Below are 13607 nucleotides of genomic sequence, written 5' to 3'. Positions count from 1 at the left end.
GGTCATTCCAACCTTGGAGGACCCGGTAAGTTCCCATTCTGAGAACCATTCCCTATTCCCATTCAAGCCCCCATAGGGCTCAATGGGGATGGAGCTAATAACGGGCCCGTTATTGGCTCCCTGGTCCCTCAAGGGACCTCGTAGTAAGGCGGTAAGGGTTTACTGGCACCGGTCTCCTTACCGGTGCCCGTTAACCCTTACCGGCCACCTCGTAATGAGGCCCAATGTATCCATGAATCTCTGCTGAAGGAAAAGAATCTGTTTCTAAGTATAATGCTTATTTTGGCTCATACCTTTTTGTTTCTGATTTAATGTGTTTTACTTTTTGTTTTCGGTATTCATGTTATTAGGAACTGTGACCTCCAGCAATGCATTTCTTTTGTTTTTCATTTCTGATTATTTTTGAGCACTGTACTGCATGGTGAAAAATGAATGACCACTGTTGCGGAATCCAAGTTGATTGCCCTGAAGAAGTCATAAATGCTACTAAACACGAGCAGTCATAAATGCTAAACACGCGCAGGCAGACTGGAGGTTTGTCAGTAGGATCGTCATTATCCTGAAAATCTCATGGTTTGTTTGTGAAATACATTGATGTTACTCTCCATGTTAAATAATTGTGTTTTGAATAAGTTTGTAACTCTTGAAGTAGCACAGATTTCCCTTCTCAGGATACCACATGAAAATGTTACTTTATTCCAAGCGCGGGCTGTAGATCCTTCTCTAGAGAAAGTCGTGAAGCCATAAAACAGCGCAGGAAGCCGTTCTCAGCAGAAATTATTTTTCTCCATGTTTTTGTAGTACAAGTAGTTTTCCTCTAGAGTTTCAGAAGTACGTGTGCCCTCATTCTTTTCTACCATCCAAGCCCTTGTTAGCTTTGGCCACACATTAGCTGCCCTTATACTGATGATCAAAGGGAGCCAGCATATGCGTCACAGCCACAGGGCTAATAGGGATTTGGGGTAGGAACCCCACATAGTCTGGTGGACTATCCACACAGTATCTGTGGCAGGATCCCTACGTAGTCTGGTAGACTGTCCACACAGTATCTGTGGCATGATCCCCACATAGTCTGGCGGACTGTCTGCACAGAATCTGTGGCAGGATCCCCACGTAGTCTGGCGGACTGTCTGCACAGTATCTATGGCAGGATCCCCACGTAGTCTGGTAGACTGTCCACACAGTATCTGTGGCAAGATCCCCACGTAGCCTGGTGGACTGTCCACACAGTATCTGTGGCATGATCCCCACATGGTCTGGTGGACTGTCCGCACAGTATCTGTGGCAAGATCCCCAGATAGTGTGGTGGACTGTCAACACAGTATCTGTGGCAGGATCCCCACGCAGTCTGGTAGACTGTCCACACAGTATCTGTGGCATGATCCCCACATAGTCTGGCGGACTGTCTGCACAGTATCTGTGGCATGATCCCCACATGGTCTGGTGGACTGTCCGCACAGTATCTGTGGCAAGATCCCCACGTAGCCTGGTGGACTGTCCACAGCGTATCTGTGGCATGATCCCCACATAGTCTGGCGGACTGTAAGCACAGTATCTGTGGCATGATCCCCATATGGTCTGGTGGACTGTCTGCACAGTATCTGTGGCAGGATCCCCACATAGCCTGGTGTGTTGTGCACAGAACGTTAAAGGTTTCTCTCAATTCTATATGAAGGCACTAGAGGTATTTCAGACCTGGGGTGATGTGGAGCCGATCCTTTACCGCTTGCAGATGTGCAAGTTGTTTTGTTTGCCCAATGTATATAGACTGTTGGAATAATCCACTCTGCAAATGACTGTTATTATTCAATGACTCAATCAAGATCCGCCTTTTTCTCCATAAGTTAATGCTTCTTCATTTAGACTGAAGAAGTAGCATTTTGAGACCTGTTTAGAACACTCTTGAGTTAAGTAATGCATGCCACAACCTTTTCTGAATGTCTAATATTGTGTGTATTGGGTGATAAGGCATCAGTTAGGTCTGCTTCTAATAAGAAGGTAGGTTAGTAGGATAGGCTTGTGCCCCAACGCTGAACATCAATCAGAGCCCAAGACTAAATTACCATATGACCTTTGGGTACTACATCTAAGTTGTTGAGAACATGAACGCGTCTTACACTCGTAATTGCGCTTGCCACTGCTGTCGATCTTTCACCCCTGATCATTAATTTCTGACTTTATTTCTCTAGTCTTCTGGAAATGTGTGGGTTACCCATGAAGAAATGGAGAACTTGACGGCCTCCACAAGAACGGTAAGCCTGGCGCATGTTCTAGCCTCACTTCTCCTGGATTGTGTCACTTGTATCTCTAGCGCATGCATATTGTGTTCAAGGATGAATGGGTGAATGCTAGGAAGCAATGTTACTGCAAAACTGTGTGCCTGGGTCAAATATGGCTTATATTTGCAACTGTCATGGATGCTCTGTGGTACCTTCTTTGAGAATATCATGAAATGTGTTGGAATGAATACAATGTTCTCGATTAACTTTACCATCACACTTCAGCACGAGATAATTGAGGCCCTGGACATCCTCACACCACTGAAACGTATCACCTTCTCACAGGAAAAAGACAGGAGCAATATGGTTCACACCCCATCTGAGAACAGTCCAAAAAATGGAGTACCGAAATAAACATTTTAGAAATTTTATAACCAACAAGACAAAGCAGCATACCAAAGACAGATCTGCAACTACAAAGCAAACATTCCTTAAAGCAAATAGACTTTACTACTTCAAAGGTGTCAGCAAGTCCCCTCTCCCGGGGAATGAGCACTACCAAAGAATTAATCTGATGAGAAGCCCTGAACTTGTACCTTGTAAAACACTGTCCACCCCAACTGAACACCTGTGCAGCCATATCAGCAGCCACTTTAGAAATAAAGTAGAAAACATATGCAGGCACAGGCTAAACATCTTCCCCTTTTACTGCCCGCCCGATGATATCTGATCTGGTTCTTTGCCCTCTCTTTCTGATATATTATGTTTTTGTTGTTTGTCATGTGAGTGCCTTGAGGCCCGTGGGCAAATTGGAGCTATATAAAAAACTGGATAGATAGATAGATACATAGATAGATAGATGGATGGATGGATATAGCAGGCAGCCTCGGCATCAGTAAAAGAACGCAAGCAACAATCTAAGTCCTGGGTACAGCACGACCGCACAACCCTTCCCGTGACCAGTTGTAAAGCACTATCTGAACTAGACTTCAACAAAACGAAACCAGGCAACAGGGCTGGCTCTCCCATGAACAGAACCTATGTAAGAAGTGCTCAGGAAAGGTTCAATGTGAATTCATCTAAGTGATTTGGTCGAATCCATCACATTATTTTTAAATTTTTAGCCATTTGGCGGCAGATATATGTGGGGGAACCCACCCCCCTCCCCCATTCACCTGAAAGAATTGGATAGATTTGGCTTTGATCAAATCTCCTGTGATTAAACCTCCCTATCCCCTTAGAAAACACAGTAGGTAATCAGGTTAATAAGAGACCCTATATTAGGACTCAGACCGAGGAAGGTAAGGTCACAGATTGGGCTCTTGGCAAATCAAAGAGTAAGGAGCCAGCTGGGGGCTATGTATGAGACACACTTATGGCCAATAGATTTGGAGACAGAAGGGGAGATCCGAGAAGCTTGCTGGTGCTTTATCCAGTTACTGGATGAGACTAGCCTGAGAATCCTGCCATTCAACTTACTGATAACATGCTGGTTGGCTCTCCATGAAAAACCGCCCCCTTTTTAAGTTCTTTCTTCTAGTCTACAAAGCTATCAATGGCCTTGCTCCGCAGTACCTGTCTCATTGTATCTGTATTCACCATCTCGTTCCCTCTGATCCTCCTCTAAACTCAACCTCACAGTCCCATGCCCTCCCTGTGCCTCCTCTCGCTTCTGCTCTTTCTCCCAACTCTGCCCACTCCACTGGAATCTGTTTCCCATTATAACTAACACAGCGCAATTGTGGTTCTCTTGAAAGCTTTGCTTAACCTTTGCTTACTTCCTAAAGAGGTAGCCCTCTGCCCTTCCCCACTTCTTCCCATCCTGACCCCATCACTCCCTCGAGTGATGCTTAATAATGTAATTTCATCTATCTATATAGTAGTCCTCCATAGTTTGTAGCACTTACCCACTTATGTTAATGTTACATTTGTAAGGCACCTGTATTCTTATGTAAATGTTTTTGTTTGGTTTGTTTTGTCCTTAGAATATTACCCACCTGTATACACCCCCCCCTACATTGGCTCACCACTTGTTCTCATCTTTGTGTGATTGTACAGGCACCCTTCATGGGAATCCCTTTGCCATCTCTAATTGTGTTGTTGTTTGTCATTTGTGATCGAATTTGACGTCCTGGTTTTATCATGTAAATACAAATAAAAATACAACCCTGAGATTGCATCAGATGATTGCCATAATACTGATGGCTGTCTTCAAGGTACAAGAGACCCTAGCACAGACAGCAGGAGATGATGCTTCAAAGACTCCCTGATAGAATGCAGATGTGTGCAGAGGGGCAACTAGTTGCATCGCAGCCTACCAGGGATTTACTGAACCCCTGCTTTCAAAAGCTAAGGAAGACATTTTGTTCTGGCAATATGAAGCTCACAAATCAGAGTGACTGGTGATACACCAGGAAATAAGTAACCTTGTGCTGAAAGAGCAAAGAGAAGTCCATCCACCATTGTTGCTTAAGCGGTTACCTCTGTTGAGATTTGAGGCTGAATTTCCCACATGGCCATAGGTGGTGTCATTGGCCTTCAATCGTTAGGAGCAGATGTCTGTACCATCTGAGCATAGTTAATCTATCTAGGACACAGAAAAAGAAAATTGAGATGGCCATAAAAAAGTGTTTTTCGGCACTAAACCAGGGCAACCATGCATGGCGCATATATTGCACCCAGGGTTGCTGCAGGATTTTAGCAGCTCTTAGAATCATTAAATGGACCAGGAAGATAGCTCAGGGGCCACACGTTTATTTTGGAAGCAAGAAAATGCAGAGCAACACAGGTTTGAGTTAAAGTCCCGCACTCAGAGACTGGTCTCCAGTATTAAGCGTGTTTTAAAATAATTAATTAATTAAAGTTTCGGGAAGATTCTTCTGTACAGATAGCAATGGTGCAGCAGCGCTGGTCACTGCTGGAAGTGACCTTTCATAGCCTCTCTGCAGCTGCCCATTGAGCTGCCTCCTAATGTTACCATCTAGGAGCAATTCTAAGATGAAATGTAAAGTCGTCAATGAAGTGGTGGAAAGCAGACAGACATTCTGATTAAGTCCTCAATAAAGTAGTGCAAAGCATACAGACATTCTGATTACCTTGGCATCCAGTTTTCATCCAACCACAAGTGGGCTGTCCATAGTAAAAAGGTTGAGCTATGAATGCAGCATATCATGGGTGGAATGCTTGCTTTTTACAAGAACTTTTACTGCTCCTCCTTTAGATCGGCTACGTCTACAACACTAAAGCAATTTGCCAGGCTTTATATGCTATGAAATCTGGAGCCTACAAGGTAGGGGTGGTTTGTGTTGTGTGGACAGTCTTTCTTTGTAAATGCCTGTTGGGCAAGTCAAAGTCCACCAGCGGCCTAATTGTCCATATCGAAACAAGCACTTCCTTTATCGTTGAGCTTATCGACGTGCATGCTCTAAAACTGTGGGTAAATATCTGGTTACCAGAGGATGATACACTAATGAACATTGGTAAAACGAATATGGTCAAACCATCTGGACAATAAAATAACTTTTTGTGGATTATGGGACAGAGGTTTGTGTTTTTATTTAAAGTCCATTGGTTACTATATTAGGCCATCTAGTAAGCAATGGCAATTCAATACAATTCACAGGAATGCAGGGCAAAATCCTTTGGTAAACATGCTGTTATCCTGACAGTCAACAACCAAATTCATCCTGTATGTTTCGATCTTATTCCACTGACCAAACGTAGAATCCTAATCAATAGCTCATTAGCTAAACCTCTTGCCTCTCCATACAGTAACCTCTAGGTGGTCGGGATGAGGGCTGGGGGGGGAGTTGGGGGGTAAAGCCCTATACCAGTGTTGCTTGGGTTTCCATGATTCTCAAGGATACATCCATTTTTCCCGCTCTCCTTCGTGCTGTAGTATGAGGAAAATACTGAGACATCTTGGTTGCCCTGGTTTTAAAGAGGATAAAAGTTAATTGTCAGCAACTTCCCAGGTAGATTTACTCAAGCTGGCCATCTTTATTAAGGTAGCGATGCAAACTATGTCCAAATTAATGCTGGGTGATTAGACCATCTATTGTGCCAAGAATGGTTGCACTTTAAGATTGTACCTTTTTGTGATATTTAAGGTAGGATCTACAATTTGTTGAGACATTTCCGATGACCCTATCATAATTGTAACTAAATGCATGTGTTTTATGTTGTGCTTGATTTGAGCAGAATGGCCTTATTAGCTTTAGGAGGCATGTTATGTTAACATTTCAATTGTGTACTTTATGGAATTTATTTACAAATAAAGTTAATGAATGAATGACCTGGAATCTTACTCCATCCGGTTTCTTGTTAAGAACAAGTTAAGATTAAAGTCCATGGATGACTGAATCTGAAGTACAGCAACTGCTATGTTATCTTTTGCTCATTCAAGATGTTATTTCTGCAGACCCATTAGCCTTTCAAACAGCTAGAAAATGTTTGGGCATAAATAGACCTCTGTGATGCTTATCTTCATTTAAGGAGAAAATCATGCATCAAGCCTTATTCTGATTTCTTTAAGCCAAAAGACACTTCCACTGTGTATTCCTCCCCTTTGTCCTAGGTTTGTCCTAGGTTTGACCTCTCTCGTATTTACCATTTTGATGTCCCCTTTGTTACATGTACTTCATGTTGCGGGAATTCAGGTCTTCCCTTATCCTGAAGATTTGGTAATTGCTGATGTGTTGATGGACTGTTTCTCTGATTATCAGTATGTCTGTCATGTGTGTTGACAGTGTTCATTCCCATGGGCGTAATTTTAGGGGGGGACAGGGGTGTTTGTCCCCCCCAACTTTCATGACACACAATTTTGTCCCCATTCATTTGGCTGGGGCATCTTTTCTTGCCCCCCCAACATTTTCAGCAAAGTTACTCCACTGTTCATTCCTTTCTCTCTTGTTTTGCCTGTGTGGTGCTTCTATTTATACATTCTTAGATTTCTTCTTTTTCCTTCTTCTCATCTCTTCAGAAAACCTGACACTGCTCTTTTCCGTTCATGTGCTCACACTACTGCTTCATCACTTGACACTGTTCGATCCTCTCGTTTCCAAGGTTCCGACCCAACTACTTCCATTTTTGACTTCCCATTTCAATACTTCTCACTCTCCCTCTGTGTTTCCTACTGACTATATACTAAATAAGCACCTCTGTGGACTGCCTGAAAAGTATCATCCTGTTTTGAGAAACCTGAAGGCATCCTCACATTTTTTCCTTCTGGATCCCTTGCTTAGGTGGCCAGAGAACGACCCTCGTTTGTGGTTTGTCACCCTGTGGGTGAACAAGCAAGGGGGTATCACCTGAGTAGGAGGTCCCTGGGGCGTGTCAAGAGGATGCCAGAGGATAAGACACGTTATCCCCTCTTTCCCAATTATCAATCTTCCTACTCTCCCTCAGATTTGTGGGATATTTCCATTTCTGTCCAGTTTCCCCCTCCCCATTTCAACACACACTGAAACGAGAAAGAGGTGACCAAGAGTTTGAAAGATTACTTATGAGAAAAGTACTGTGATGGGGAAGATAAATGGAGAGGCCTGCTACACTACACTACTAGGTTGTCCCTTTAGTGAGGTCAGGCTTAGTCAGGCACTTAACAGCAATTGTCCACACCTGCAACACCACTCTAGTACTGACAAGGAGAAGAGGAAACATAACGGTCAGGCATGCCCCACTCATTTGCCTAATGAGAGTCGGGCATGTGGGGTCAAGGATTTGTACCTGAAACCCCTTGACAGGGCTCAGGTGTATAAAAGGTGGGAAACTCAGCAGTGCAGGAAGAAGCAGTTGGGAGAGCAGAAAGGAGGCTGCATGGCTGAGTCGAGCAGGGGATCCCTTCTCATTCCCAAGCCAGGGTTTGCCCCGTAAAGCAAAGCGAGTAGAGGGAGGAGCTGAAGAGCCATGGCTGCCCAGGACCAGCTGGAGGGGAACGGAATGCTGAGACACTGAAGTTCTGCAAGGTGAAACAGGAGAGGAAAACTTGGCGAGGGAGCTGTCTCTCCAAGGAGCCAGGAGAATAAATGAAAGGGATCCAGGAGGCATGCTGTCCCTTTTGAAATTGGTAACCAGAAATGCTCATTCCCCTGGGCTAGGACAGGAGCCCAGTAGTGTCTGGGGGGGGGCAGGTGGTGAGACTCTGACCTCAGACAGCAAAGACATTGACAAAGCAAACACAACCGGAGAGTGAAGCACAATGACTCAAGCCCGGTGTGTGTATTGACAAGGATACACAGTGGTAAAATACTCTGTGTAAAGAAAGGAAGCATCTAAAAAGAGGGGAGCTGTGTGCAGACATGAAGTGTGAGCGAAATAGAGATCCTAAAAAGTGGAGCCCCGTGAGAAATGAAGTGGTGGCAACATTCCCAAAACTAATGAAGTATTGACATAAAGTAAAGCATGTTGAAAAAGCATTGAGCAGACCCCACCACAAGACATAAGCACTGGGGTACTGGGTGGCCACCAGGCGGGAGAGTGATCTAGGAGTGCTGCAGAGACCCCGCCATAAAGAGATAAGCAAAATGCATGTGTGAACTTTGTGACCAGTTGGTAACAAATATCTCAGGGGCAGGTGGTGAGACCCTGACCTCAGAGGAAGTTGACAAAAGGGGAATGGAACCCCAAAAGAAGCCAATTGAACTGTTATGGAACCTTTGTTTTTTGCAAGTTGAACATTTATGTTAAAGAGAGTGGAACATTGTGAAACCAAAGAGCTGCTTGAAACGTAGGTGAGGGAAGCCTAAGAAGCCATTTGAAGTGTATGGTCTAGTCAGTTTTGAATCCAGGAAAAGGGAACCTGTAGAAACCCAAGGAGCTTTGTGTAAAGGGAACTTTGTGACACCGACAGGGGTCTGAGCTTGGGCAAGGGAAGCATGAGAGACCTGGTGTGAGAAATAAGTGACTGAGAACTTTTGAATCCTGGAAAGCCTATTGAACTTTGAGATCCTGAGTGCCTTGAACTTGCGGAAGGGAGATGCAGAAGAGCTCCATTGCCACACTGTGATAATAACAAAGTCCACTTGCATTTCCTAACCTAGAGGACGGACTGTCCAAAGTGGGCCCAGCGCTACGGTTCATCTTGAAGGACTATAAGGTGAAATCCATCCCTTTCCTAGAAACAAAGGGCCTCATTACGAGTCCGGCGGTAACTGTGGTGGTAAAACCGCTTGGTTACCGCCGGACTCGTATTACCATTCTGCCTCCATGACTCCCGGAATTACCAGGGCATTACAGCCCCGGTGTCCCAGGAGTCACGGAGGTGGAATTGTGTAAATCCCCATTCCCATTGAGTCCCTTAGGACTCAATGGGAATGGGGAAGTGGAAACACCGGCACCATCTCGTGATGGTGCTGGTGTTTCCACGTCCGCCTGCAGGCGGGAGGTGTTCAACCCACCAGGTCAGACCTGGTGGGAAGATCACCTTCCGCCTGCAGGGGTTGGGATCGGGCGGTTCGGAATTAACAGTGGCGGCGGGTTTACCGCCACTGTTAATTCCGGACTGCCCAACCCGTAATGAGGCCAAAAGTAAAGTTCCCAAGAATCAGCCAAGGGTGATTTTCTCCTGGCAGTGGAGTGGCCCTACACACTTCTAACAAATGTGGATTGAAGTGATGCTGATGCCACAGTCAATGGTGTCTTTGTCATGTAGGATGAGGGAACAACCTTCTGTCAGTTGCTTTTATCACGAAGAAAGAGGCAAGAGCTACCTGCTGCTGGATAGGCTAGCTATTTCAACCTCTCTCCCTAGGATGCTCCCTGTTTATATGGGAGAGAGATATCGCTCTGTTCGTCCCTCTGTCTCAGAAGGTGGGTTTGCAGAGGCTCACAGTTGACAGTCTCTGCCAAAGATCGGTCCAGGAAACAGGTGGCTGTATCTCCCAGAGGAGGACACTTTACAAAGGAGAAGAGACAGAGCGTCTTGCACCAGGAGAACATGAGTTACAGGGCATAAGATCCTCGGACATTCAAAACCTTGTGGACCAGAACACTGTGATTAAATTGGATAATTGTGGCAAGAGATTTCTGTGGGATTTCATTGGATTTCATTGAGTTGGCAGATGACTTATTCTGACTATTCCAAGGTGGATTTCCATATTTGGGACTGTTATGTATTTTTTGATGGTCTTTCTTTGGAAATCCTCATTATAACCCAGACTCTCATGTACAGAGCATAGGGTAGGAAGGAGGTATGGAAAACTAACTTGGGGGAGCATTAGAAGTTGCCAGAACTCCCTATGCTAGGATGCGGCGGTAGCAAGCTTTCACTTGCTCCTGTAGGCCCACTAACTTCCAACAGACTTGGTAGTCCCCTTATATCCAGTAGCACAGAATAAGAGGGCTGGACAAACTACAAGTACCAGAATAAGTTGATCACCAGTCGAGAGGTTTGAAATCAAGAGTTGGGTACGTATGTATATATTGTAATGTCACCAGGAACAAAATACCCTGAATGAATGACAGACCATTTTATGTCCTCCAAACTGCAACCCTGCTGTTGAAATCCGTCCTGCATCAAGAGCATGAGAGAAACAACTAAGTGGGGAAGCTGGACTTGCAGCATCTGCAGAAACCACCTTGGCTAAGTGTTAGATGTTACCTGAAGAGACGGCTGGGAAGCTAGCGCTCTGACAAACCTACTAGGCGACCAGCCAGAGTGCAAAACTGCAAAGGGCACCCATACATTTCCAAAATGGTGATGAAACCCACCCAGGCATTTAGCTCCTTGCCGGAGCCAGTGGAGATCAATAAATCGGTAAACCAGGTACTGTTGGATATTTTTATCTTCGTGCCTCTACAATCTCATGTTAGGAAAGATTTCGTAATTATAGGTAATTTTCCTTCCATGTGGCAACCCCTAAACTTTTTGCTGTTGTTTTTCACCTTGATCTCGACTTTGCCAGAGAAGTGCAGCCTTCTGCCGCACTCCTCTGGGCTTTCGCTCCATTCTTACGGGGAAACTGACATGCACTTAAGACAGTCAGTACCAGGAAACGCTGTTTTCCGTAGTTTCTTTTATCATGTTGCGGCTTTCGTTCAACATGACACAAGAGGGCACTGTAAGATAAGTTACTGCTCTCTTGGGTCTCTAGCCTTCTACAGGCCCTAGATACTCGTTTTGGATTGTAACTGATCGGTGCAAGTAATTCACGGACGGGAATGGTGGCAGCGATCGTTTCTTGTGTTTTGAGCTCCTTTTGGCGTTTTAAGCGCGTTCTCGCGCTTAACCCAAAATGGTGGCCTGGCTCCCAAAATGGCCAGACCACGAGGCTCCTTTGTCCTGTCCGCTGACCGTCTTGCTCCCTTCACCTTCCCCAGGTCGAGCCGACCCGGGGCCCTCCTTATTTGGGCATGTACTTTCCCGCGAAACACGGATGCTTTCGTGGGCTTCTACATGCCTGGTGTGTGCCTCCAGGATGTGGGCTGGGATGTCTGGCCCCAATACACATCCTGGGTGCCAGAGAGTCTAGGGTGGTGTGAATGCCTGGGACCACCGTGGTCCGTGATAGGTCCACGAATGGTGTGAGTGTTGATGAGCGGATCTCCCATTGGGTCCCCTCCGTTTTGGCGCGAAGGGAACCGTGGATAAGAGGGGGCTGGAAACACCACTACCATGTCGATCTCCTGAGTTCTCACGAACGAAGGAATACAGGAGCCAAGTATCCTGCAACCAAGAGGCTGAACCGAGGAATCGCTGGTGACCGGCTGAAGGACTGCTCCTCTGCACTTCTGTCGCCTTGTGAAACCCTTTTCACCTTTGATCGAACCAGAAGGCCTGTACTGGTACTTCGACCCTTGGAATAGCGGGAACAGCTATTCTCGGCATCTTCACCATCTCCTGCTAGTAAGCCTTCGGAAGTGTCTCTGGGCCATCCAGCAGACTGACCAGCCTACACAGGAGTCTTGCTCTGTAACCACCGCCAGGTTGTGTAGTATTTCGAGTCCTTGTCACTCTCACACGATTCGTACACTTGGCGTTCCCAGGTCTGAAGTGAGTAGTGTACATTTGGCTCAGATACACACGGCCGCTCCGTTGCCCTGCTGTGGTAACAAACTGTGCGGGTTCCTTCGTTTGGGACGTCTTTTACTCAACTCTGCTGCTGCAGACTCAACACGACGACGAGACGTCCCCTGCTCGTCTGAACCTGCCAGCGACTGAAACTGACGCGGAGAAGCCTGGGTCTGCTTGCATCGGGGACCGGTGAGTAGCATAGCTAGGAACTGGTCGCCCTCCTGCAGGAGCCCATAGCTTCTCCCTGCTGTGTCAAAACAGCACGCCTTTCCGTACTCGCGCTCTGCTTCTGCCCACAGTGGAGGCTGCGCTTGAATCGTGGAACTCGGTTCTTCTTCATTTGTGCACTAAACTGAACTGCCTGATTTCCCTCGAAGAGACTCCCCTTTTGCCCGTTGGCACCAGCGTGTGCAGGTACTTTTGAGCACAAGGCTCCACTCTTCGTAGGGCTCGGACTTCCTTTTAGTTAGGTGCCTCTGAAGGCGGACTGGGTCTAAGCATTATTTCGCACTGCCTGTTTTCCTTCCATTTTAGGTGGACTACACATTTCGTGCATCTAACGCTTGAGACTTGTTGTATTTGTATATATATTGTATTGGTATGGTATGTGTTGGTTTACTAGAGTTATATTGTGCTTTCTCGCTACGGTCATTGTTTTAAAGGCCTTGGAATAAATGTGTATATATTTTTAATATAACACCTGTTTGGAGTAGTTTGTAAGTGTCCTTGCTTTGTGTGCTCATTGCGGTCTTTCAGTCACCCTCACCCCTCTTGAGATCTAGTCTTGACCGCCGCGATCGCTACCCTGATTGGTCTGGCTTGTCCAGAGGTTACCCTGTTCCAAGTAATTAGGTTGGCCTTCTGAACTTCTGCGCCGCCAGGATAGAGTTCAGAAATTCGTCTTAACATCTCACTCGCTGTCTTGTGTTTCTCTAATTTCAAGCGTGGAGATTAGTTCACTGCAAAATGTATCCTTTATTCATGGCTGTGACTAAGCTCACTATCGGGCTTTGTTTTGTGCAGGGCACTCTAAACTTTTCCTGCATTCGCGTTTATATTTGAACCACTTTCTACCCTCTGCACATTACAAAAGCATTTGATGCAATAACCAGCCATGCGCAGCTTTCGTTATTCTTTAATTCACTTCATATTGCAGATCATAATAAAAACACACAGAAGTATACATTGAAAACATACTAAGAAGAAAAAAAACATATTCCAGTTTATCTGCTCTTATTATTTTCCCAATCTGTCAATAATAATGGAATGCATTTATGTCAATAGCAATTTCACAACACAAAGAAAACTCACAGGGTAAACACTTTGAGAACCACACGTATTGCCCAGAAACTGGGCTGAATTATACAAAGACTTCA

General features: G+C 45.5%; 1 protein-coding gene across 3 annotated transcripts in view; it reads left to right on the top strand.

Annotated features, from left to right (window-relative positions):
• PPFIA4 (PTPRF interacting protein alpha 4) overlaps nucleotides 1-13607 on the top strand; it is a 3167227-nt gene that overhangs the window by 2086706 nt on the left and 1066914 nt on the right. For all 3 annotated transcript variants that reach the window (XM_069633679.1, XM_069633678.1, XM_069633680.1), the window contains one exon: nucleotides 2190-2252. In XM_069633679.1, coding sequence (XP_069489780.1) covers nucleotides 2190-2252 — 63 coding nt within the window. The remainder of the gene's footprint in view (nucleotides 1-2189; nucleotides 2253-13607) is intronic.

Source organism: Ambystoma mexicanum, chromosome 13, assembly GCF_040938575.1.
Source record: "Ambystoma mexicanum isolate Mex_15411 chromosome 13, UKY_AmexF1_1, whole genome shotgun sequence".
Taxonomy (NCBI): Eukaryota; Metazoa; Chordata; class Amphibia; order Caudata; family Ambystomatidae; genus Ambystoma; species Ambystoma mexicanum.
The sequence above is the reverse complement of the archived record's forward strand: the minus strand, read 5'-3'. Positions and strand labels throughout refer to the sequence as shown.